Source organism: Amblyomma americanum, chromosome 2 (assembly GCF_052857255.1).
Source record: "Amblyomma americanum isolate KBUSLIRL-KWMA chromosome 2, ASM5285725v1, whole genome shotgun sequence".
Classification (NCBI taxonomy): Eukaryota; Metazoa; Arthropoda; class Arachnida; order Ixodida; family Ixodidae; genus Amblyomma; species Amblyomma americanum.
The window spans coordinates 159,111,103-159,137,307 of NC_135498.1; the positions used below are offsets into that span (position 1 = coordinate 159,111,103).

The 26,205-nt window shown below is 44.3% G+C and overlaps 1 protein-coding gene across 2 annotated transcripts in view; it reads right to left on the bottom strand.

Moving 5' to 3' along the window:
* LOC144121919 (aminopeptidase NAALADL1-like) overlaps window positions 1–26,205 on the bottom strand; it is a 66,431-nt gene that overhangs the window by 23,829 nt on the left and 16,397 nt on the right. For both annotated transcript variants that reach the window (XM_077655359.1, XM_077655358.1), the window contains exons 9-14: window positions 10,486–10,569; window positions 10,338–10,423; window positions 6,727–6,929; window positions 4,148–4,211; window positions 2,324–2,388; window positions 2,146–2,237 (exon numbers count right to left, since the gene is read on the bottom strand). In XM_077655359.1, the coding sequence (XP_077511485.1) occupies window positions 2,146–2,237; window positions 2,324–2,388; window positions 4,148–4,211; window positions 6,727–6,929; window positions 10,338–10,423; window positions 10,486–10,569 (594 nt within the window). The remainder of the gene's footprint in view (window positions 1–2,145; window positions 2,238–2,323; window positions 2,389–4,147; window positions 4,212–6,726; window positions 6,930–10,337; window positions 10,424–10,485; window positions 10,570–26,205) is intronic.

A 26,205-nucleotide genomic window follows, 5' to 3' on the forward strand; every position in this document is an offset into this window, starting at 1 on the left:
CGATTTTCAACGTCACAGGAGTTGTTTTCTGTGGAAAACAAATATGGCGTCTAACCACATGAGAGCCTTGCATTAATCACTGGCATTCTAGTGCGGAGACGACAGGGGTTCATTTGCACGCCGTGCAACGCCTTTGGCTGCAGCTCATTAGAGATCATGCCGAATAAATACTTATTATAATGTAATTTTGCTTTTACAGATTTTAGTGTTGCTTAACAATACAGGGCTGTCCCATTTGTACTTCCGTACATCTTTTTGGGACACCACACTGGCTTAATATGGGCGCCTCTGGAGTAAGATACCTCCGCATATATACATACACCTGGCATGTTGCGATGACAAGGTTACGCGACCTAGGTGGCACGTGGAAGATAAATAATGCAAAACAATGGATGCACAGCGGTAGCGCACCTAATTCGGATATGGCCTAACGAAGCAAATCGGCCGTCACTTTTTTCTTCACCGCACTTTTTCGCACAATCATAAAAGGGACAACCATAAATTCCACTACGTCGAAGACATTTTTTTGCTTTTATGGGGATTTAACGTCCCAAAGCGACTCAGGCTATGAGGGACGCCTACGTTGAAGACATCTTCACACATATGCATCGCAGGACCGGCTCCGGCCTCCGCGTCTACAAAGAGCCCACAGTATGCCGAGTCATCGAGTTTGTTAATCTGCAATGTGTTTAGCGTCATTCTGAGAATATAACATCAAGCAGTAGACGTCTGGCTCCTGCATGCGCTCCTCAGCAACTGCGCGGGATTCAGTGAGTGTACACAGCTGGAAACAGCATGGCTCTTCGGTCGCCGGGCCAGCAGTTGCTCATAGTTCCATTGTGAGGACGCGATCTGACTAGAGGCACAACCGAACATCATTCCAAAAGACACATGTACACATGTACAACCCAAAAAATCCAATTATTTATTTATTAGCCTCTGCCAGTCGCCTTCTCTGTCTTGGCCAATTCAACGCAATTGGTACGCGCCTCTAATTTCTGGCAACAGCAACAAATCGCCTAACAAGCCATCAAAGAGTGCAGCCTCTTTGATGACTCTTGCTAAAATTCCAAAGATGAAGCAGGACCCTCTGACGCCACAGCGATCCAATGAGCTCCATATCGGCAGTGGAAATGACTAGCCGACCCAGCCAGTCCTACCTGAGATTGATAATCTTTTGTAGGAGCATACTTAGCGAAGAAAGAAGACACAGGACACGTCGTTTTTTGCACTTGAGTTTTTTTTTCCTTTCCAATAAACCAGTTGTGGGAACGGCGCGTGTTTTGTCTGTTTTCGCTTCGTCCTCGTATAGCTTCCGCATTCGAAACATTATAAACAGCTGCAGAGTCGCCCAAGTTTTTATTCTGCCCGACACGCCACGAAGGCAGCAACAAGGTGACCGAAGAGAGAACTCATCGGTTTTAATTGGAAAGGCAGAAGCAAAGCGACTTAGACGCGAAGGCCTAGCAATTCAAAACCATGGCAAACCAGTTGAATTTTAGACGCCAGGACCCTACAGTTCGAGCCACCGAGGCAGAAGCGATGTGACTGATTCAGCAAACCAGCGCAGCAATGAAGGCAGCGGCTGCAGAAAATGCATTTATCAAACAGTTTATGGGTAACGCCCGTACGGCTACAGTTTCTCGGTATACGATCCGTTGTGGTTCAAAACAATCAAATTGTCGTGGCTCTATCCTGGCATCATTACCTCGGTTCTCTGGCTATGCTAATGCAGTCCTATTCGCACTACGGCACTCACTACCATCTTGTGAGCTCTTTTTCAGCAGTTTAATTCTTGCAAAAACCCTGTAACTGACGGGGAGACGCTGCTGCCTGGTAAAAAGAAAAACGTGGGCCTTAAGTGAAAAACATTCAAAGGAAACACCATCGGCAAAGAAGGCGTGGTGGTTTGGTGTTCGTTTTATTGTACGCGCTAGTTGCCGTGGAAACCGTCCACCCAGCTTTACGAGAACTTGATAAATGTACACAGCTCAAGAATCGCATGCGCGATACCCGCAACTTCTGCCTGCTATAGGTTTACGCAAAGGAATTGTATCAAGATCCTTAGCGCAGCGCAATTTGCGGGAGTTTAGGAAGTTCCCTCGCTCCTGAGGAAATGAGATTGAAGGCAGTGGCTGTACTAACCAGAGATTTGACTCGCTACTGCTCTTCATCCCCTTCTCCTGGCGCCGCCAGAGATCGGCAACAGTCATGTTTGCTTCCCTGGTGTCCCACACCTGCACCATAAAACAATGCTCTTTTTGGCTGCAGCACAACGCCAAATACTTTAAAAGACCCGCTATATTGGTAACGAGGAATTCACCCGTGAGGCTGCTTCAACCGCAAGGTTCTCAAGTGTGGGCCAAGCCTTCGGAAACAGAAGTCCACCTGCGAGCGAAGGGTTCCCTTTTAGGCTTACATTCCTGCGGAGATAGCCAACTACGAGAAGAGAAGATAATTTCATCGTTCAGGACAGTAACAAGGAAATGACAGTGAAAGGTGCATTGGGAATGTAATTGTTGATTTGTGCACAAACACAGGTATGCTGTTCAATAACCGCTTAACTTTTTTTTACAGTGCAGTTCAGTGTTATTCAAATGTTTTAGAGGAATCCCCAAGACTGGAGTAGATTTGTAATAAGGAAGAAATTACTGATTGACATCTACGCGAGCGCGCCATACAGCTACAAAGGAAAGCTATACAGCTTCCTCGGTAGTCACCTAACCTTGAGTGTTCACCAGCGGCACCCTCGTCCATAGCGGTGGGCGTAGCACGGCCTGTATTGCCGCGAGTCCCACGTGAAAGATGTTCGAGCTGTGACCACGGAAGTTGTGCGAGGACCCTCTTAGGCTACCTATAGCATCATGACTGAGAGAATCAGAATTAGGAGGTCGCGGGTCGAAGCCCACAGGTGGCATGTGGTTGTTTTTTTCTTCTGTTTTATTATCAACTATCTTGAATAGATAAAATACTAACACTGTTAATTTTAGATTAGTCAACACCACAAAACTTAAAACAGAAACATTCCCCTATGCTCCTTGCTTTCGCTCACTTTAGGTTCCCTTCATGTATATACGTATAGTAGGTAACTAGTGTTTCAGGGAAGACTCGATTGTTTCAAAAATATGCTTTCTGGGGTAAAAATCTGGCTTCTGCGGCATAGTATTACCAGCGCTGGCCGACACCAGAGAACCGGTGAATCGTTTCAAGCAGTAAGTTGGTTAACTAATTCTTGATAATTAACTTTTAACTATCAGAATTAGGCGTTTAGTTTCAATCACGGATTTGTAGTCGGTCTTTCGTAATAGCTATTTCAGTTTTTAAAATTTTGAAAACGTGAGAACCTGGCGGAAGGAGCAGCGAGGAGTCAAGACCTCTTTGCCTGCTTCTAATCGCGGATATGCTGGCCCCCGTCACCCAGGCCTGCGTGCCGGGGACGGGGAGTAGGGGACCTCCTTATCTGGTGGAAAATAAAGTTGGTGGCATCATCATCATCATCCGGCGCGCTCGCCGCAACTTCCTCCGTCACTCGTGCCAACTGGCTGACGAGGTCATCAAACAGTCAACAGCCAACATATCGGCATGCCGCTGCTGGGGGCCGTCGAGTCAAGGCTGCTGCTCATTTCGTTTGCTCAAACCACGCTTGAGAGCAGCACGATCGTGGCGCCGGAATCCATTAGTCACGTGTTCTTTTTTTATTTCGCGGGCTTTTTCTGACACACGTGAGGGTTTCCTTTTCGCAAATGATGAAATGGGGGCATCTGAAGGTGCTTTATTTGCCAACCGAATCTCTTGTCTTTGGTCAGTATTTATTGAATTATATAATTAAACTTAATTCATCCATGAAATAATTGCCAAAGAAGAAATTGCCTGTGGTGTACAAGATAGCTGTCACCAATATGTAACTGGTTTCACTCGGCTGTCTCTAATAATATATTTTTAACCCTTGGCTCAAGTTAGCTGGGACACCCAATATACATGTATCCCTTTCGACAAAGGCAAAATTCGAACAACTAGGATTGCGGCAGGGATTGTTTCTTATACGAATAATAACATCCCAATATCTACATGCAGCTCTTTACAGGCTTCGTACGCAATTGAGACTATCATATTAATATACTCGTTAGTGTGCTAGCACATCTCTTACCACTGGCACATTCACTGATGTCAATATAGGCAATGGCTCGAGACTGCAGCTCGAAAAGATGTTCCTGAAAGAACGAAATGAAAGGTTATTACTTTAAAAGAATGCAGCATGGCGACTTGTATGCTAACAAAAAGATTTGTCATGAAGTTAAATTGTAATAAGGAGAGCCCCAATATAATAGAAATCATCACCGTCAATAGCTTCATTATTCCAACATTTCATTGAAAACACAATCTGGTCTGTTCCTCCCGTAAGTTTTTTGGGTGTTAAAGGCAATAAGATGGGCGCCACAAAGCTCAGTTGTGGCATTAAGTAGATAAGCAACTGAATAATAGATGTAAGTGAATTACATAAATTAGTAACACAGGACTAAGGTAGGAAAAGAGGCGGAGAGTGTTAATCAAAAATACTAAGCAGCCTATTAGGAATATGGAGTAGCAATATTACTCCAATACTAAATCATGCGCATCATTGCCAGCAATTTTGACTTCGTGCTCGATTCGGAGAAGAAACAGGGTTATACCTGAAGGAAATATGCCTGGAAATAAGATATTAGCGCAGCTAGATGAATGCAGATTTTTCAGGAGAATTTCTCGTCGAGAAAGTTTAATTAGAAGGAGTATTATTAGTTATTAGTTCAACCCTGCATGCTCACAGCTTAATATTAAACTTTTCAGATGCTCAGAAGCCTGCTTCGCTTCCTCTATAGCCGCAGAGCCGCGCTAGAGCAGATGCTTACGAGTGCACCCAGCTTATTAGCATAAGAGCAGCACCTCGACACTGACTTGAAATGTCTGTTCCAATAAAGTCACTGCTCTTGCTTTTAAAAGACCTGTTTTTGCTGAAACCCAGAGTCGTAGTGACGTGCTTGCTATAGGCTGTTTTAGCTGAAAGGTTCGTAAATTTGGTCACGACTAAGTCTCATCTAAGAGCTGCAGTTTACTTAATGCAGTCAAGATATATTTTTTTATTTTATTTATGTGCATACTGCAGACCATGGTTAGGTCCAAGCAGGAAGGGCAGGTGCACAAAAAGCAAAAGTATAGCAACAAAAATACAACACTACAGCAAAGATAATGTAGTAAAACAACAATACAGCAATGCAAGACAAAGCAGAAAAAATACATAATAAGCAATATCAAAGATGGCTGAGGAACGCGTCTGTTTTTCAGGGTTGATTTGGTACGGTTAATGAGTTCCAGTCAGATATGGTGCGTGGGAAAAAGGAAAACTTGAACGAGTTAGTCCGGGCAAAATATGGTTTTAAAAGAGCTTTGTGATAGTGTCGTGTATTCCGTGATGGCATTGGGGAAAGATAAGCAGAAGGGTCAAGTCTGAGTTTATTATTAAGAAGTAATGAAAGAAAATCTAAACGAAAATTTCGTCTTCTTACCTGTAGTTCTTCAATACCGTTAGCATGCATCAAGTCTGAGGGGGAGTCAGTGGGTAGATATTTTGAATATATGAATCTAATTGCTTTCTTTTGAACGTTCTTGAGCTTTCTTATGTTAGACTTAGTATACGGGTCCCAAATTTTGCAAGCATATTCAAGCTTGGGTCTAATTAGAGTATTGTAACCTAAGAGCTTAACGTTAGCGGGGGCGTTTCGAAGTTTATGCCTTATATAACAGAGCTTACGGAATGCGAGTGAACAGATGTTATCTATGTGAGAGTTCCAGGAAAGGTTATTAGTAAGTGTTACACCCAAGTACTTTACGGACACTACTTGTTGCAATGGTGATGATTCTAATTTATATGCATATTGTAGAGCGTTTATCTTGTTAGTTATGCGAAGAGAAACACTTTTATCTGCGTTCAGTGTCATGTCCCAGCGCTTGCACCACTGTACAATATTAGTAAGCGTATTTTGTAGGTCACTCTGATTGTTTTCATTGCTAACATCGCGAAATAAAACACAGTCATCAGCATATAATCGAATATGTACGCCAGTACAAACTTCACCGATGATGTCGTTAATGTATATTAGAAAGAGTAGTTGCCCCAGTACGCTTCCCTGTGGCACACCTGATGTGACTGGGAGACAGCCAGACTGGTGACGACCGATTGAAACATGTTGACTCCGGTTAGTTAAATAATCATTTATCCAGGAAATAAATATAGGCGGAAGTCCAATAGTTTTTAGTTTTAGAATAAGGCTGTGGTGTGGAACTTTGTCAAACGCTTTACTGAAATCTAGAAAGATCGCGTCAATCTGGCTGTTATTATCAAGTGATGCCGCAAATGAATGGATAACTGAAAGTAGTTGAGTTACTGTGGAAAACCCTTTGCGAAAACCATGCTGGTAATCTGTCAGAATGTTGTTGCGATCTAAGAATTCATTAATGCTAGTTGCGACAATATGTTCCATTAATTTGCAGCAAGATGACGAATTAGTAAGTACATACTGTTCAGTCTTTGTAAATGTTGCGTGCGTAACACTACGAAGAAATTTGTCAAGTAAAGCTGCAGCTCCTAGTTCTGTTGTATTAGACACTTTTATGATATCGCATGAATGACTTCCCAGTGCTCTCATCAAGCACTCGCCTCTTTAGTAGACGTGGTAAAGCCACTGAACTTGCCTCGACCCACTCGGTGGATCCCACTTGTCCATACTCGCCCGCTCCCCAGCTGCCCAGGATTATGCTGCGCCGGGGCCTGAGGCCTCGCTTTTTTAGACTGCCCAGCGCTTGTCCCAGGGCGAGGAGAGACGCCGTGCTGGGCGCGGGATGAAGGGCGCCGAAACCGAAAGAGTCCCGCTGAGCGCCAACCACCACGTACCGGTCTGCGAGGAAGCGCCAAATTATGCACTATAGGCAGGCAGCAAAATGCACAAAGAAAAACGTTGGCTAGAAGCAGAAGGCGGGGTTGTGCACTGGCACATGAGGCCTGTTCCTTATGACAGCCTGTACCGGTGCAACCAGAACCTGAAAAAAATTAAAATCAAAATTCGCTTTGGGGGAAAGGAAATGGCGCAGTATAAGTCTCACATATCGATGGACACCTGAACCACGCCGTAAAGGAAGGGATAAAGAAGGGACTAAGAGAAGAAAGGAAGAAAGAGGCGCCGTAGTGGAGAGCTCCAGAATAATTTCGACCACCGGGGGATCTTTAACGTGCACTGACATCGCACAGCCCACGGGCGCCTTAGCGTTTCGCCTCCATCGAAACGCAGCCGCCACGGTCGGGTTCGAACCCGGGGACTCTGAATCAGTAGCCGAGCGCCCTAATCACTGAGCCACCGCGGCGGGCCGGAACCTGTAATACAACGCTCGGTAGAGATGTGCGTATTTTTTGCAACTTTATCGACGGCCTACATAATTGGATCCAATTTGTTCACTCTTTCGCGAAAGCACTTAGTAGTCTGGCAGCTTCTCGTGGGACGCTGTACATCGGTCCAATAGGCGAGCGTTTGAACCCCACGCTTACTGCTAGCAGCATAACGGATGTTGCACCTAAGATGCCCTGCATTTTTTTATATAGGCATGTTGAGTTTAGATAATTGCATTTTTGGGGTAGCACTGTCTGCAGTGTAGCGCTTCAGATTAAAGCTAAAGCGTCCTAAATAGAGTAGGCTTGTTAACTAATATTTTGTAGTTTTCTTCTTATGTATTCTGTTAGCCAGAACATTTTAAGTAAAAAAAAAAGGTGTAATTACTACAACACGGGGAACGTAACACTGTTTGCAACTGCAGTAATATTGACTTGCGAGCCAAAATACATTAATATGGCATTAATCCTTGCTGGCTTATTCCGTTCATGAGTTTTATTCGAAGTCAGGCACCTGCATAGTCATAATGTGGGTTCTTTTACTGAGATAAATTGCCCTGCAACTCTAATGTACGACAGCATGCAATGCTTAATGCAACCCGGCAGCCGCGGAGGGCCTCTTCCGTCTGGCGCTGCAAGGAAATGCGGCTAATCGCCTTCACTTAGTCACCGACAGATTGCTCGCGAATGGCAACCGGTCACGTGACTACGTTGACACCACGATGATCCCTCTACTTGTGGTGCCGTTTGCAGGCCAACCTTGCTATTATCGTCGTAAACCACTCAGAACGCTAGGCGATTCTCGCCAGCTCTGTTTTCCCTGGCCACCGTGTGCTGCATGAGTAGTGTGGCGAATAAATAATCTTCGCACAAGTAACTGACAACCGGCTCGGAGCACCAAAGAAAACAGTGATGGAATTATTTGCAGGTATTGTCTTTCTGCCAAAGCGCCCATAATCTAAGGAGTGGGGAGCCCTACCACTCTCATTATCGGCGTTTTCGTAAACCACAGCGCAGAGAGTTGCCATTACTCCGCTAGCCTGATTGGTCAATTTAGGGTGCCTCATGCCAGCGCAGGGTGGAGACAACTTAAGCGACGCCGCCATATTGAATCATAACTGGCCTCTCCCATGTACCGCGAAATGCTCGACTGGTAGCCCGGTGTAGCTCTCGCTGCAAAAGGGCGTTCAAGTTAAAGCACTTTGAAGCGCGCCTAGATCATGAACGGCGCCGTTACAAACGCTAGCGCCGCTGATCCCGTGTGATTCAATATGGCGGCGCCGCTGAAGTTGTCTCCACCCCGGCGGCGCTAGCATCGAGGCACCCAAGGTCAATTGCGTTTGTAGCGCCCCTCGCACCGCGCTCGGCTCGCAGGTCATATCACGCGGCGCCGCACAAGAAAGAGGAAGTGGGGCAAGGCCGTCGCAGCACGAGCAGAGCGATTAAAACAGTTCGAACCTCAACGCTCTCGGAGCTGGTTCTTCCTCGCCTTAAGCCCCAACTCGATGGATACATCCTACGCGTACTGGCGGAGCGCCTACGCACACGGGCGTACTCTGGATCCTGTCTGCGCATGCGCAAAGCGCAGCGCGCGCGCAGGCGGGGTCCGGTTTACAACAATAGGAGGACCGCGGGGCTCTTGGGGACTCTTTTCTTCGTGGTTTGATGCTCTTTCAGGCACCTGGAATTTTTCTTCGCGGTTTAAGTTGTCCTTTCAGCGCCCCCCCCCCCCAAATCCCCTTTCTTCACGCTTGAAATTCCTTCGGTCGGCTCGAGAGCGGGAACGCGCCAGCACAGGGAACATGGAGGTGGATGCTTTTTTTCGACGCCCGCCGCGGCGCGGCGCTGGGCGCGTAGGCGCTCCGCCGTACGCCTAGGATGTGTGCATCGAGATGGGGCTTTAGCTTCGACACTTTATTCTTTTGTTTACTTGCAACTGTACGTTGCGTTGCCATCATAACGAACGCCGTACTCGTAACTAGTTATTAACTACACGCAAACATACATTAGAATCGCAACCGACGAAGCGTGTGCACATGCTGATAACGAATTGATTTTCATCGTGAATTGCTTAGTACTTTGAAATTATGACTGACGGAATCACGATTTAGCAATACTAAAACGGTCGCTATGAAATTCGTGCGACACCACTATACATCCACCCTTTCATTACTAACGCACATGTCGCGGCGGGCAGTACTGGCATATATTTGCGGTCACGCTGAAACAGCGTCCAAGGGGCGCATACGTGGAACAGTCCGCGCAGGTGCCACTCCAGGTACACCCTTTGCTAGCTGTACTGAATCTGCGAATAGTCTCTAAGAGGCCTAGCGCACGCTGGCGCGAATCCATTGTGGCTTCCGGAGCAAAGCAGTGTGCGCCCCCCCCCCCCCTTTCGACCGGGATTCCTGTACTTGGAACTCCGCGTAACTCAAACAGACCTTCAATCCCGTTCGAATTAGAATGACTAATTTGCGACTGTGCTTCCACATTTCTAGCGAGCCTCGTCTCAGAAGAACAGGAATAAAAAAGGAGGATGCAATTATAGACCAAAGAGGATGAGAGCTCAGTTTTCTGCGAAATAAAGAGGTTACATGTTATTGTGCATTATGTAATGAACAACAATTTAAAGAAACACTTGTAAATAAGACACCTCGGCCAGTAACCTACAACCTTGTTGGTGCGTTCGGAATCTATGATTCTCCAAAACCTGCAGGTCTTGATCATCCAGTTTTCTTTTCTGATAAGAGCCTGTGTTTCATTTTTGTTCCACGTATAGCGTACATAAATAAGTCCATTAAAGAGAGCGCTGCATCTGGGTGTCAACCACGTTTCTTCTGTTGGTTTAAGTTATACAAGGTTAGGAATAAAGCCAACTGTGGAAAAATGCAGTTCTACTAAATGTTTAAACTACAGGCCTCACCTGGCTCCACTGCACCATGCATTTTTGCGATGACGTCGTTAATCAGCGCCAGAGTGAAGAGGTTGTTGACACGTAGCCGGACCAACCTGCATACCCCTCGGTAAGAGTGCGCGCGCTAGCAGGCCACGTCTCTCAGCGCATGTCTTACCTGTCATTTGATCCTCCCCCGAGTTTGTAGGTGACGTTCTCCAGTAGCTGAAAGTGACCAGGGGCATCGGGTCCTTCAAGAGTCCTGAAATACGTAAAGCTGCAGTTCCAAACAATCCACGCGCATCAATGTGCTTCAGCTTTTTCTTTTAGCTCAGTTAACAGATTTTTACGTGTGCGAAACGAGATCAGACGAAGCATGCCATGGAGCACCATGAGCCATTGTGCAGAGGACCGCAATGGAGAAAAGAGACTGAACGAAGTTTAACAAGGAGCACAGAGAGGACTGCAACGAAATCGATGCCTTAGAGCGGCGGTGCCGCGAACTTGTCCAAGAGGATTGGTCTGTGTGAAGCTCCGTGGTTTGCTCGATTGTCTGACTGGAGCCGTTGTCGTTACTTTCTTGAAAAAACATTCTTGAAGCTTCTCTACATGAAGATATCAGCAACATAACCAGATAGTAGAGCTGGTAGGTCTCACTGCGCGAGTTCTCTGGTGCCACTGACACAGAAAGCTTTGGAAAACGAACATTTTACGCAGTAGTAGAACACGCTTGCAACGATTTCATCGATGCGAGACGGTATTGAACAGATTACGTTAACCCTGTTCGAGTTGCCGGAAGGGCAATGCCCGTCTAAGAATTAGTCAGCCTCATTACAGGGGTCGCACTGAACGGTATATTGTTATTTGTAGAACGCCATCACAGTTAACAAGGTAACCTTGATGTGCAATCAGGGCAAGCATATTACAACAGCAAGAACACTGGGAAGAATTCAACATCGAAAAAAGAGATGCTGCCAATCACAGTAAGTCATGACGTGGTCCCAAACAACGACGTTGCCACCTGACTCATCCGCATGGATGCAGTGCTGGCCAGCTAGGGACGCCAGCATGCGTTGTGCTTGCACGTTGTGTGGTATACTGCAGAAGCAAAGATTCTGTGCCTTTTCTGCTCCCGAGCTTAACACCGTCTGGTACTTTTAGCCGATTTTTGGCCTTCTTAGACGAAGTTTTGGAATGTTGTGGAACAGAAAGTGAATATCTTTTTGGGTGGAGACCTGAACGTGAACATGCTTATACCTACGCCTAACCAAAATGAACTCAGCCTTACTCTTTCTGCATATGGGCTGTCCAATGTTATCACTTATCCAACACGGATCACAGAACAAAACTCTACTTTATTGGATGTATTTATTACTAATATTAGCACTGACACAATATTCGCTGGAACTACGTATACTAGCATGAGCGACCATCTGGGAATTTTTCTATTGGTAGATAGGCCCTTTCCGATCAAGTGGAATAGAGAGCAAACTACTTATCGCCAAGTAATTAATCCTGCTCGCCTTGAGTCATTCCGGTGCGGAGTTGAGCAGCAATCATGGAACTCCGTCTACACATGGAGTGATACTAATACTGCATATTCAAAATTTATAAGCATATTTAAAGATATAGACCACCTACATTTTCCGTTGGTGCAAGTGAAGAAACCGAAGAAAGTGCGAAAACCCTGGTTAACGCGAGAGTTGTTGAATATGATTAAGCATAAAAATGCGTTATTTGCCAAATTTGTAAGAACAAAAGATTTAACAATACTTGCACAGTTTAGGACCTATCGAAATAAAGTTACATCTAAACTAAAGCAGGCTAAAGATTCTTTCTTAATAAACATGTTCCGTGATGATTACGCACAACGTCCAGATATTGTATGGCGCAATTTGAACTTGTTGTTGCATCCCAGCATTAATGCATCTACACTTGATGCCCTTACGCATGACGGAAAGCTACTCTCCGGTACTTCTTTGGCAGATGCTTTTAACCGTTTCTTTATTGAACAAAGTAGTGTAATTAACCAGAATGTGAGTATCTGCCGAAATTACGCTCAGTACGTACAAGGAAACGCTTGTACGCAGTCCCTCTTTTTAGCCCCAACAGATTCAGCCGAAGTTTTCGCTTGCATAAATAACATCAAAAATAGCAAATCACAGGACTCGAATGGTATGCAAATACTGCCTGTCAAGTATGTTCTCGACGTCCTGTGCCCTGTTATTACCTACATATTCAACTTAATTTTATCCACTGGAATTTTCCCTAAGGAAATGCAGATTGCCCGAGTGGTGCCAATATTTAAGCGTGGAGATAAAAATTTACTCAATAACAATCGACCGATTTCCCTACTTCCTGTGCTTTCTAAGGGCATTGAGAAAATAATCCATACCAGAATAACTTCATATTTTGATTACAATCGCTTATTCCTTGACTTATGGCTTTAGGAAGCATAGGTCTACTGAAACGGCACTTCTAACACAAAAAGAAATTATAATACAGGCATTTAGAGAAAATAAACTCGCTATTGGTATTTATATCGATTTTACTAAGGCAATTGACTTCATTAATCATGATGTCCTTCTTTTTAAATTAAATAGGTATGGTGTACGTGGTGTAGCGCTAACTTTATTAGAATCCTACTTATCACACAGAGCTCAGTATGTAGATATAAACACAGCAACTTCTTCTACTCTCCCTATAACATCTGGAGTGCCTCAAGGAAGCATACTTGGGCCATTACTGTTCTTAATTTATATAAATGATATTTGCTACAGCACCAGTAGCGCTCATGTAGTATCATATGCTGATGACACATCTTTCTTTATCACAGGTACTTCCGAAGCAGATGTCGAAAAACAAACAAACAATGCACTTATTCAACTCAGTTTATGGGCAGAAGCAAATTATCTACGAATAGATCCAGTGAAGACTAAAATTATGTTGTTCCGTCCTAAGGGAAAGAAAATATCGCGACCTATCAAAGCTGTATTCAATAGCCAGCCTATAGAGCTCGTTGAGTCCGTAAAAACACTGGGAGTTACCTTTTCAAGCAATTTAACCTGGAATACACATATTGATTACATACGTTCAAAGGTCGCCTCAGCCCTTGGTATACTTGCGCGGTTTAGGCCCATTCTTCCAATAAGGGTAACGATCATACTTTACAATGCGTTAGTACTTTCTTATTTGCAATATTGTAACATAGTGTGGGGCACAACAGGCACAACAAATCTTAACAAGATACATCTGCTTAAGAAAAAAGCAGTGAGATGTATTGCCAATGTACCACTCTTTTCTCCCACCAGGAATATTTTTGTAAAGCATGAAATCCTTCCAATATTTGCGTTATATACTTACAGACTACTATCATGTTACAAATCTCACCTAAAACACCCCGACAACCTCATCATTTTGCTTGCACAACTCAGAGAAAACGCCAGCTGCCGTGACACAAGACACAGAAAAATTTGGTTTACCCCAACACCAAGAGCCTATTATGTGAATCAATCCTTATGTTATAACTTTCCAATTCTGCTGAACAGATTAAACGAAGAAAATTTTGACATAACCCGAAAATCAAAACACGAAATTCGGGAATACTGCCGGGAGAATTCTTTTCCTTGAGAATTTCAGATGCAATCTTTCTGATTATTATGCACCATTCTTTGTATAATTATCTATGACCTTTTCATCGCATCGCATTTTATTTTGTCATTTTTGCATGATGTGCATAGGTGGCCTGCGAAGTGTTGATTTATTTACTTTGCTTTGTATGTATGTATGTTCTGTTGTATGTATAGCCGTCGCTTTTCCTCCTGTACTGCCGGGTATGTAAAGGAGCCGGGACCATTGTCAAGCTGTCGCCGCAGCTTTTAGTCCCGGCTCCTCCTCTGTAAGAAAGGAAAAAGGAATAAACTTCAAGTATATCCCTCACATACACACTCTTTTGTGAAGTCACAGGCACCGCTACCCCTCAGGAAATGACATGCTCTTACAGCTAATTGAGGGTCGCGGGTTTTACTTCGGTTGCGGAGATTGCAACGCAAAAAATGTGAAATATAAAGATCACCTTGCACTATCTCGCTGCAGCCCCAAAAAATATGTGCGAGATTGACTCAGAGCCTTCCACTCATCACCAGCCTGACTACACCCACTGCAGGGTAAAGGCCTCTCCCACGTCTCTCCAATAAACCCTGTCCTTTGCCAGCTGCGCCCACCCTATGCCTGCAAACTTCCGAACCTCATCCGCCCACCTAACCTTCTGCCGCCCGCCGCTACGCTTGCCTTCTCTTGGAATCCATTCCTTTACCCTTAAGGACCAGCGATTATCTTGCTTTCGCAGTGCATGCTCTCCCCAAGCCCCTTTCGTCCTCTTGATTCCGACCAGGATATCGTTAACACGTGTTTTTTCCCTCACCCACTCTGCCCGCTTCCGGTCTCTTAACGTTACACCTATCAATTTTCTTTCCATGGCTCGCTGTGTTGTCCTTAAGTTGAACCCTTTTCGTTAGCCTCCACGTTTCTGCCCCGTAGGTGAGTACCGGTAAGATACAGCTGCTGTACACTTTTCTCTCGAGGGATATTGGTGACCTACTATTCATGATCTGATACAGCCTGCCATATGCGCTCGACTCCATTCTTATCCTTCTATTTATTCCCCTCTCATGATCCGGATAAGCTGTCACTACGTGCCCTAAGTAGACGTATTCCTTGGGGCAGGTAGTGACAGCTTATCGGGATTGTGAGAGGTGAATAAATAGAAGGATAAGAATGGGGTGGAGCGCATATGGCAGGCTCTCTCAGATCATGAATAGCAGGTTATCAATATCCCTCGAGATAAAAGTTGTGTTGTGTTGGGTTTAATGGCGCATAGGCATCTAAGGCTATCATGCGCCAAGCTCAAGGTATAAGAAATTATTTTCTGCAGATTTTTACAACGATAAAAAATTATGGCGGTGTAGAAAGCTTGAAAAGGTATTTCCTTCTCCCTAGTACTCAGAGCAAACACAAGGTTTATAAATGTCTAATATTAAAGGTTTCAAAGGAGGTCGGGTTACCTCATCAGCCGTCATTGGCTGGGCAAGGATTGGAGGCCCCCAACCAATCAAAATAAAGCAACCTCAGCTCTGTTCTCCGGAATGTGTGCAAAAATACACCTCCGGAGGTGTACTAAAATACAAACAGACCAGTGGGTAAAACATTTTAGAGCCTCTTCCGGTTTTTTTAAGTCCGGTTTCTTTAAGAAAGCTAGAAACGCATGATATAACCATAATTGCATCATCTCCTAAAAGCAGTGCAGGATGAAAAGGAATGCATTCGGTAGAGAATTTAGTAATGTACTTTTTCCTTAGTTTGTCCAGTTTCGCACAAGAAAATAAAACGTGGTTAATCGTAATCGTCTCCGCGTTCTTCGAATACAGGTTGATCTTGTTTTGTCAGTAGGAAATTGTGCGTGAGGTGCGTGTGTCCTATACGAAGACGGCAGATAATCACTTCCTTAAAACATTCCTGACGGATGCAGGACTTCCATTCATTTATAACTGGTTTGACATTGTGTACTTTGTTTTTTACTTCGTTGTTCCACGCGGACTGCCATTTCTGTCTTATGTTACGATGTGTTAAGTTAATGCAATCTTTTAATGGAATACTTTCTTTCTTTATTTGCTTGTCACGCACTTGAGCAGCGCTTAAGTCTGCTCTCTCGTTGCCTTTAATTCCGATATGGCTTAGTACCCAGCAGGGTTTTAGGTTTTCTCCTTTAGGTGTGGCTATTACTATGTTGTTTATTATATCACCAAGCATAGGAGTGACTGCATTTATACATTGGAGAGCTGTAAGTAAACTTAGAGAGTCGGTGTAAATAATGCTGTTTTTGAGGTTCTCCTTTACTATTTGTTTAGTGGCTACATAGACGGCGCAACATTCGGCAGTGAAGATTGATGCACACTGTGGAAGCCTTAATATCTGATTGCAATTCCCTTGTACCACTGCACTCCCAACGTAAGCATCTGTTTTTGAGCCATCTGTGTAAAAAGCTCTGAAGGTACTGTACTTTTCCTCGAGTACCAGAATTTTCTGATTTGTTCTCCAGCTGTGGCTGTTACTATCTTGTGTATGATGTCACAGAGAATCGGAGTGACTGCATTCCTAGAGTGCAGAACTGTAAGTATACTGAGGGAGTCTATGTAAACAATACTGTTGGTGAGGTTCTCGTATTCTATTTTTGCTGCTGCCACATAGAGTGCGTAACATACTGCAGTGAAGCTGAATGAGCACTCTGGAAGTCGTACTGTTTTCTCCGACTTTCCTCGGACCACTGCGCTTCCTACGTAAACGTTCGTTTTTGAATCATCTAAAAAAAAACTACATAAATCTACTGCATTTTTCTTCCAGTGCGAGGAATTCTTGTACTATATGTTGTTGTGGAGTTTATTTTTTAAAGAACTGTGTAAGAGCAAAATCGCAGATTAGAGGAAAATGATACCATGGAGGCAGCGGATCGCGTCTTCGAGCAATGTCAGGTAAAGTGTCCCGTATGCCGAGGCATTGACACATCTCTTCAAAACGCAAGAGCAATGTCCTAGTAGTCTGTGGTTTCTTTTTAAAGAGTGTTCTGGATGGGCACTTTGTTGCTATTTGGTGACAGATATGTTTAGGCAGTGAACGGATTTTTAGAATGTATGAACACGTTAGTATCGTTATTGTATCTGTAAGTGATGCTTCGTTAGTTTCTACATACGGACTGTTTATGGGTGACGTCCTATATGCACCAGTGGAAAGACGCAAACCTAAATTACGTACTGGATCCAGTGGTTTAAGATACGATGGTCTTGCTGACCCATAAACTATACATTGGTAATCTAAGGTAGAATGGACAAGAAACCGAGAAATTTGTAAAAGCCATATCCTATCAGAGTCCCAGTGTTTCGGGAAAGTACTTTAAGTATGTTCAAGGACTGGGAGACTTTCTTTTTTAGATGAATAATATGTGGTTGGAATGTCAGCTTTTTGTCAAAAATATTGCCCAGAAATTTTACTTCATTGTTTATAGACAGTTCGATTTTGTTTAGATGTAAGCTGGGGTTGGATTTTAGGCCTCGCTTTAGTGAGAACAGCACGCCCACTGTTCTCTCTGTGGAGAACTAGAATCCATTTTTGTCTGTCCATGTCTCTAGTTTGTTTATTGTTAACTGTGTTAATCTCTCGCATGTTGCTACGTTAGATGATGCACAAGCTATTTGAAGCTCGTGGACTTAGCCTGAGTACATCATAGACTTTGGCGTTATTTTGATTATGGAATTCATCTTTATAATACGCACTGCCATGCTTAAAATATACCCCCGAGAAACCCCGTTCTCTTGAACGAAGTTCCTGGAAAGGGTTGATCTCAGGCGTACTTGAAGTGAGCGGTCGGAAAGGAAGTCATTCAGGAAGTTCAACATCCTGATACCTAGGTCCGCTAGGTCGCGGAGGATCCCAAACCTCCAGGTTGTAACATACGCTTCCGCCATATTGCCGCGAACATTTGCAGTGTTCATTCTTCAAATCTGCCGCCACACAACTTTATCGCTTTGTTTGCGACGCAAGACGCGACTGGATTTATCTCGATTGCAGAGCTGATTCTACGTTGTTCCGGAATGTTCTAGTAACTTTGCACGCTTTATCTCGAAAGTTCGCTATCAGCTTTAAATTGAGCACGGCCGACAGCGGCGGGTATTCTGTTCGACGACCGCCGAGCACGCTTGTCGCTTCGCCGCCGCCGAGTGATTCAGTCCATTTTGTGTACAAGTCAGCCCAATAAACAGTTTCTTTTAGAAGACCTTTTGTCCGTCTTCATCGCTGCTTCGACTGCCGTCACCACTACGTGACAATATCGAAGAAAACGGTAAGACAATGTTATTTGTGTATAAAGCTTCTCTTATTGTGTTTTCGAGGCGAACTAAATGGCCTGTCGATGAGCATCTTTATTGATAAACGCATTGATAGACATCAAGAAGTTCGCGGGATTAAACGACAAATGTTAATCTTATATTAAGGACACTTTCAAAAAATTTCGCGAGACAGCCTGTGAGGGCCACCGGCCTACAGCTACTTGGGGAAGTTGGTGGTTTCCCAGGTTTCAGAAGTGGCACTATGACGGCTTTCTTCAACTCCTTAGGTATTTTTCCTTCTGTGAATATTTTGTTTAAAAAAATCAAGAGTGCCTCTATGACAGGCTGGGAAAGATGGACAAGCCTTTCGTAGTGTATTTGGTCGTCTCCTGGAGCAGTTATTTTGCCAGCATACAGTACTTTATTTATTTCCTGCAAGGTAATTAGACAATTGTATTTTCATTTACCCCTCCACTTGTTTGGAGCCTGTGTTTTTCGGCCGTACTTTTCTATTTCAAAAAGTACTGGCTATAGTGTGATGAACTTGAAACTGCAGCAAAGTGCTCCCCCAATATGTCTGCCTGTTCTGCTATAATGTGTACCGAGTGTTGTCAAAAAATAAACTGTAAAGGGTGAGTAGCTACCATTTCATTTTCGAACTTGCTCCCACATTTTCTTCGATAGTGTTGAAATATTTATAGAAGACGGATAAGCTCTATGGGATGTCTTCTCGGCATTGCGCCGAATATACTGTGCTTGTGCTCTGGCTTATTTGAAATGGATAAGGTTCTCGTGTGTTGGGTATCTGCGAAAGACTCCCCAAGATTTATTTTGCCCTTTTCCTGCTTCCTTGCATTCGCGTGTGTACCTCACTTTGTGGTCCTGACGAACCACTCCTTATGATTTTGGGATTGATAAGTGTTCGGCAGTAAGGATGCATGATATGAATGCTTCATTTATTTCGTCTATGCCGAGATTTTCTAAAGTAATCTTCTCTAAACTGGCCTTTTCTCTAAACGACTCCCAGTTAGCAAAATGTAACTTCCAATGGGGTGGTTTTGTCGGGGTGACTGTTGGTGAAGATGACAGGATTATTATGACAGTAAGGTGATCGCTTCCATAGAGGTTGTCAAGAACATCCCATTTAAAATCGGTAAAAACACTTGGTGAACAAAAAGATAAATCTAGGCAGCTCATTTTCCCACTGCTTGGAGAACAGTAAATCTGTTTGCCTGTGTTCAGCAGGCAAAAATTGTTGCAGAGGATAAAATCTTCTAAAATCCCGCCTATGACATCCATTTGTTCGCTTCCCCAAAAAGAGGAGTGAGCATTAAAATCCCCCCAAAAAGATATCCCTAAACGATATGGATCCGGATGTTGTATTAAACGACTTTCTAAATCGTGAAGTGTGACTGTTAGGTGAGGTTAAAGGTATATGGAACATATTGTTATTGTCTTAAAATCGAGGATAGGGACAGCAACTGCCTCATATGAGGTTTTTAGATCAATTTTTCGAGTATCAACACCACCCTGGACAACTATACCAGCGCCTCCAAAGAGCCTGCTTGAGGTCTCTCGGTCACATCGAAAGACTTGATACATGTTAAGAATGTTTTTTTTTTTGTGGTCCTGGGTTAGTCACCTGGAGACACACTGCGACCGGTGAGAATTAACTTAAAATATCTGTTACGTCAGAGTAGTTGTTTAAAAGTCCACGACAGTTCCAGTGAACTAGAAATGCCATGATTGTAGGCTAGTTGGGGATAAGTTTTAAAAACTAGGTTATTGGGTCTTTTGGGCCTGTTATAGCAACTTTATTCCTTTTTATGTGGTCAAGAAAACTTTGCCGCTGCTGCAGCGGGGGAGAGGGAGGAGTTGTGTCCATTACCTCACGAGAGGTGCTCAAGGACCGCGGCTTCGCGGCGAGTGTTTGCCTTTCAGACATCTCCCGACGGGGGGAAGTTGCGCGCGATGCCGACCCATGGACCGAAGCTCACTGCTTTCGCGGTGGCAGAGCAGCATTCGCTGTCCCTGCCTTGGGCGTGGATGGCCCTGCCATCGGCTCGGTAGAAGCCACCCCGGAAGGTGCCAGAGTGCTGTGTGGTGCTACGCCCCTGCGCACTGCATCGGCGAAGCTGGATTTCGCTGTGGAGGAGAATGGGTTGGTGAGCGAAAATCGCCTTCTCCCTTCTCTAACTGAAATGTTTTCCTTGGTCTTTATGGTGATTATCTCCTTTCCCTTCTTAAAGGACAAACACGCCCTGGAGTATGCAGCATGGTCTCCTTCACAGTTTGGGCAGCGTAGTGCTGCGTCACATTCCTCAGAAACGCTCCTCAGTTTTGTGGCCACGGCAGCTCTGTGGACCGTGGCCAAACCTTTGACAATTGAAGCAACTTAGTGTGTTCGGAATATAGTGCCTGACATTTATTTTAAGTATCCTACTTCGATGGTTTCTGGTAGTGTACTTGTGTTGAATGTGAGAACGAAGTGTTTTTTATCTGTTTCTTTGTTGTCTTTCCGGATTTTGATTCTGTATACACCTGTGACGTATTGGTCGGACAAGCCTTCCAGCATTTCTTTTTCAGTTAGGTGTATCAAGTTGTTTTCAGAGATGACGCCACAGACAGTGTTAAATGATCGATGTGCTGTTATGGAGACAGGGATGTTCATGAAGAAGGTCGCCGCTGGCTATTTTTGAGACCTTGTTGCCAGCGCCCAAGGTATCGGTTAAACATTTAAACACAAGGAATGGAGAAATTATTCTTGCTTGTTTTTCATCGCTTTGAATGTGGATTACATGGAACTTGGTGAATGTCGGTTTCTTTTTGGCAAAAAAAAATCCCCTGCTTCATTCCGCCCTCTCTTGAGAGAGCGATCTGGTTTTGAAAGGGGGGAAAGTCATAAAAAATTAGTTATACGGTCATGGTGCCAGCCACCCACCACGGAGTCCAACAAGAGAACGGGACAGGAACTTGAAAGCAAGTCCTACCCACACCAGCTGTACACCCCAACTATAACCAAATATGACGCAACTCAGGGCACAGTTGGTCACACAAGGTTAACCCTCGCCGCCAGGAAAAAAGGAAAGACCAAGAAGTGAGCAGGAGATATGAGATTTGTGAGAAAGAGATAGGAAAGTGAAAGATGGAGGGGAAAAGGCGACTGCCGATTTCACCCGGACGGGTCAGGCCGGAGGTGCCGTCTACTGGAAACTATGGCCAATGTGGTGTGTTGCCTCCGCCGAGGGGCCTTAAAGGTCCGAACGCTCGGCATCGGCTGGACCACCAGGATCCCCTTTTCCCCAGACACGGCGATGCCACGCACGGCTAGGCGCGGGTGCTCGGGTCCGTGGTGATGCACTGTTCACCATCATCCCCTTGCGTGGATATCCCTGCGGATGCTCGGGAACCCGTGGTGTCGCCACTCACCAACGCCTGCAAGCTGCAGAAGCCCCCCTGCGCGATCAAGAGAAAAGTGTACAACAGCAGTTCACAATTCGCAGCGAGGTGTGGAAGAGGTAATTTCCTTTACCGCTTCCAGCACCTCGCAGCCAATTGTGATGATGATGATGATGATAGGTTTTTATGGCGCAAGGGTAACTAAGGCCGAAGAGCGCCAAACACGAGGTTTTTTGGTCGACTCGAGCTAAAATGTGTACAGATGATAGCATTAAAACCAGGTGTAGAGGGCCTAAGAGTAATGAGTATGTGCATGATTATAGTCTGAATAGGGTGCCTAAATATCCGGTGGAATGGCTTAAAATGATGTATAGTGTCTAAAGCTTGTTTTATCAGGAGTTATATGTCAGCGACGATGCCAGGTAGCCTCAACCAGTCCTTGCTTCAGCAAGAGTGGCGAAGCGTCTGGCAACTATGGGTAAGCACCTCCTCAGCAATGAGGAGGTGCTGAGGTAATTTCGAATATGAAATCTTTCTTAAAAGAACCTACATCAGTTAAAAATTTAAAAACTCTATCCAATGAGAACATGCGGTGATCACCTAAACATAATGAAGGGTGCATTGGTACTTTAAATGTGTAAAGTTCCGGAAAGTGCTGTCGTCTTTGCCTGTCCGTTCTGGAGCATATGATTAATGTGTAGACAACTGAGATGTGGACTTCACATCTCGCGCATTGTGGTGTCAGAGTATCCCGCAAAAGATGCGAGTTTGTGATGTATGTATGTCCTATCCTCAGTCTGCAGAGAGCAACTTCTTTGAATATATTTTGCTTTTCTGTGGCATACCTCCCAATCCGTGGTTTTATTGCGTGCAGTTTGTTGTTTACTTGTTCATCCCAATCCTGCTGCCACTCTTTGCGAAGTGCAGTCCTAATATATAGCCTGAGGTCCTGGTATGTAAGCTGTTTAATATCCAGCCTACTCAGTTCGGCACCTGATGCAGCAAGCCTATCAGCTTCTTCATTTCCATCTATTCCACACTGACCTGGTACCCACCATATTGTAATTGTAAGGTTCAATGCGCGTGCTGACATAAAGCATTTCAAGAGGGAATTCATTACAGGGTTCTTACAGGGTTTCCCAGAGGGCAGGGCCATAATTACGCTTAAGGAATCTGAGTATATAACAGAGCTTGGGACTTTCTTTTCCAGGATGAATCTAACAGCCAATAGAATATCATGACATTCCGCAGTAAATATGCTTGTGTGTCTATTCATTGTTTTTGTTTCAGAAAATTGACAACTGTGTTCTGCACATGAAACTGAGGATGTTTTTGAGGCATCAGTGTAAAACTCCGTGCATTGATATTTTGCTTGTAGGGACAGGAAAAGCTGTTTTATGCCAATCGGTCACACATTCTTACGAACCTCACGAAAATATGTGTCGCAGTCAATTGAATACACTTGCCAGGGAGCAATTATATCTTTAGAAGAAGTTACCAAAATGTTGGAGGCTGGTATGTTCATGTCTTGTACAAGTGTGGCGACTCTAATGGGTAAAGGTGGGGTTTCAGACGGTCGGTTTGAAAAAAGCAGTTTATTGGTTGGGTTTCGCAAAAGCGCATTACATGGATGGTGAGCATGAGATAATATCTTCGTAGCGTACGTTATACTTATGTATTTCCGTCGTCGTTCAAGTGACCATCGGTCCGCCTCAACCTACAAACTTGCAATCGGGCTTGTACGGAAAGCACCAGTAGCCAACCGCAGACCAAGGTGGTACACAGCGTCGAGCATTTTTAAGGTGCTTTTTCGTGCTGACTCGTACACTACTGAGCCGTAGTCTATACGTGATAGAACTGCACTATTTAGAAGACTCAGCAGGCAGTCGCGATATGTACCCCAAGACTTGTGAGACAGGATTTTTAAAAGGTTTATTGATTTCATGCATTTAAGTCTAAGGTGCTTAATGTGTTTGATGAATGTAAGCTTTTCGTCGACTATGATGCCAAGAAATTTGTGCCCTTTTTGCACAGCAATACTGTGCCCGTTCCGTGTGATGTCGGGTTTAGGTCTAATACCATGTTCGTTTTGTGAAGAGTACGCTTACAGTCTTTGATGAATTGAGTTTAAATCCGTTTTGAACAGCCCACTTTGCTACTTTGTTTACTCCTAGTTGAATTTGCCGCTCACAGATGGCCAAATTGCATGACTTGTAACTTATTTGTACATCGTGGACATAAAGGGAGTAGGATATAGATCTAGGCAAGGCGCACTTTAATGAATTCATTTTCACTATAAAAAGAATGCAGCTAAGAGCGCCGCCTTGAGGGACAACATTCTCTTCAATAAACTGCTTGGATAACCAGTTCCCTACACGGGCCTTGAATGTTCGTTCAGACAGACAACTTTGACTGGTGGACAGCATATTTCCCGCGATAACAAAGACGAACAGGTCACGGATGATACCATAGCGCCATGCGGTATCGTAGGCTTTCTCTAAATCAAAGGAAAGAGATAAGCAGTGCTGTTTATGCACAAAGGCGTCCCTTACGTAAGAATCGAAGGCAACGAGCTGGTCAGTGGTTGACCGATTAGCTCTAAATCCGGCTTGGTGCTGGTCAAGAAGACCATAGATTTCAAGAAAATGCACAAGGCGACGATTTACCATTTTTTTCAAAGAGCTTACATGAGCAGCTGGTTAGGGCAATTGGCCGATAACTGGCCGCAAGTGTGGCTTCTTTGCCTTCCATGAATACCGCGATAATAATCGCTTCTTTCCAGATTCTTGGAAGACGTCCAGCAGCCCATATCTTATTAAACAGGCACAGGATAGTTTCAAGGGTTTCTTCATGCAAGTGCCTGAGCATTCCATATGTAACCCTGTCAGGGCCTGCTGCTGTTGAGTTCCCACAAGTGGCTAAGGCAACTTTCAAATCTTGTAAAGTAAATGCTCTATTGTATCCTCCTACTGATGGCCTTTTATTATTGTGAACAGGTTTGCGCTCCTCAGCTAGATTCTATCTCAAGAAGGAATCTGTATAAAGTGCTGACCTAAAAGTGTATTCGAAGTGTTTGCCTAGTTCATCTGCTTGGTGCTCCAATGTATCACTAGCAGTGCTAACAAGAGGAATTAGATATGAACTATGCCCTTTAAGTGCTTTTAATCTACTGTACACTTTATATGTATCTGTGTAAGAATTTAGAGAGGAGAGAAACGATTGCCAACTTTCCCGTTTATGCACGTATTCAAAAAAAAAAATATTTCCTTTTGAGCATGTATTTTACACGCCTTGTCTTTCCATGTACCTTTGCGTTGTTACAAGTGTATGTAACCATCACAGTCGCTACCAAACTGCCTCTTTGTAGGGGTGGCGAGGCTTGTCAAGCGGTCGTAATGACTGCTTTTTTCTTGCCACCCTCAGTTTTGTAAAAGAAGCTGAAATAAAGTGATTGATTGATTGATTGATTGATTGATATACGGTGAGTACGCCTACCATTTGCTTTAGCTCGCTTAAAGTTCATCACGTTGTGAATCACAGGATGGCGGCGGAATTTTGACCATGCATTATTTTGGTCCTGACGAGCTTTTTGCACTGCGCAATCCACCATGGTCTTCGTTCCTTTTCTGCTTTACCTGATGTCTTTGGGATGGATTTCTGTGCAGCGTCTATTATATGCAGTGTGATCAGGGATTGAGATTCTATACCTAATTCTGTAATTGATGAGCAGGGCAATTCTGATAGTTCCCGGAACATATTCCAGTCAGCAATCTGTTCTTTAAACTTCCTAGGGTTATTTACCCTCTGGCTGATATTTTCTGTATATTTTAAAGAAATGGGAAAGTGATCACTTCCATACAGGTTTTTAATAACAGCCCACTCAGTTGCTGCCAAGAGCAATGGAGAGCCAATAGAAAGGCCTATCGCTGTGTATGAGTTGTGTGTTGCATTAAAGTATGTTGGTTCTTTTCTATTGAATATGCATGGGCCAAATGACAACATGAATTTTTCGATTAGCGCTCCTCGAGAATCTGTTGTGGTACCTCCCCATAATGGGTGGTGAGCGTTAAAATCACCAACCAACAGGAATGGCTCGGAAAGCTGAACAACGAGTTGATCATCCGACAGCCGATGATCTGATGGGATATATAGATAACATATGGTTATTACTCTGCCAAAAGTTAGGGCTCGTATTGCCACTGCATCTAAAGCAGTCACCAGTGGAAGACATTGCGAGGCAATTGAATTCTGCCCCACAATAGCAACGCCACCTGATGAGTGCACACTGCCTTGCCTGTCCTTCCGGTATACTGCGTACTTCCTTAGAAAGTTTGTGTGTGCTGTGTTTAAGTGCGTTTCTTGTAGGCAAAGTATGCTTGGTTGATATTCCGCGAGTATTTCATATATGTCATCCAGGTTCTTAAGTAGACCTCGGCAGTTCCATTGGATAATGCTCTCTAATGCCATAGTTCTTGGTGAGGAAGCGAAGATTAGTGGGAGTTAATTAGATGTCGCCGCCTTTAACAGGCGGCGTGACTGGCGGATGTCTTTTCGGTTTGAGGCGGTCTAGAAGACTCCGCATTTTTAAGGAGGCCTCCCTCAGCGCCTCCGACGCTGAAGGT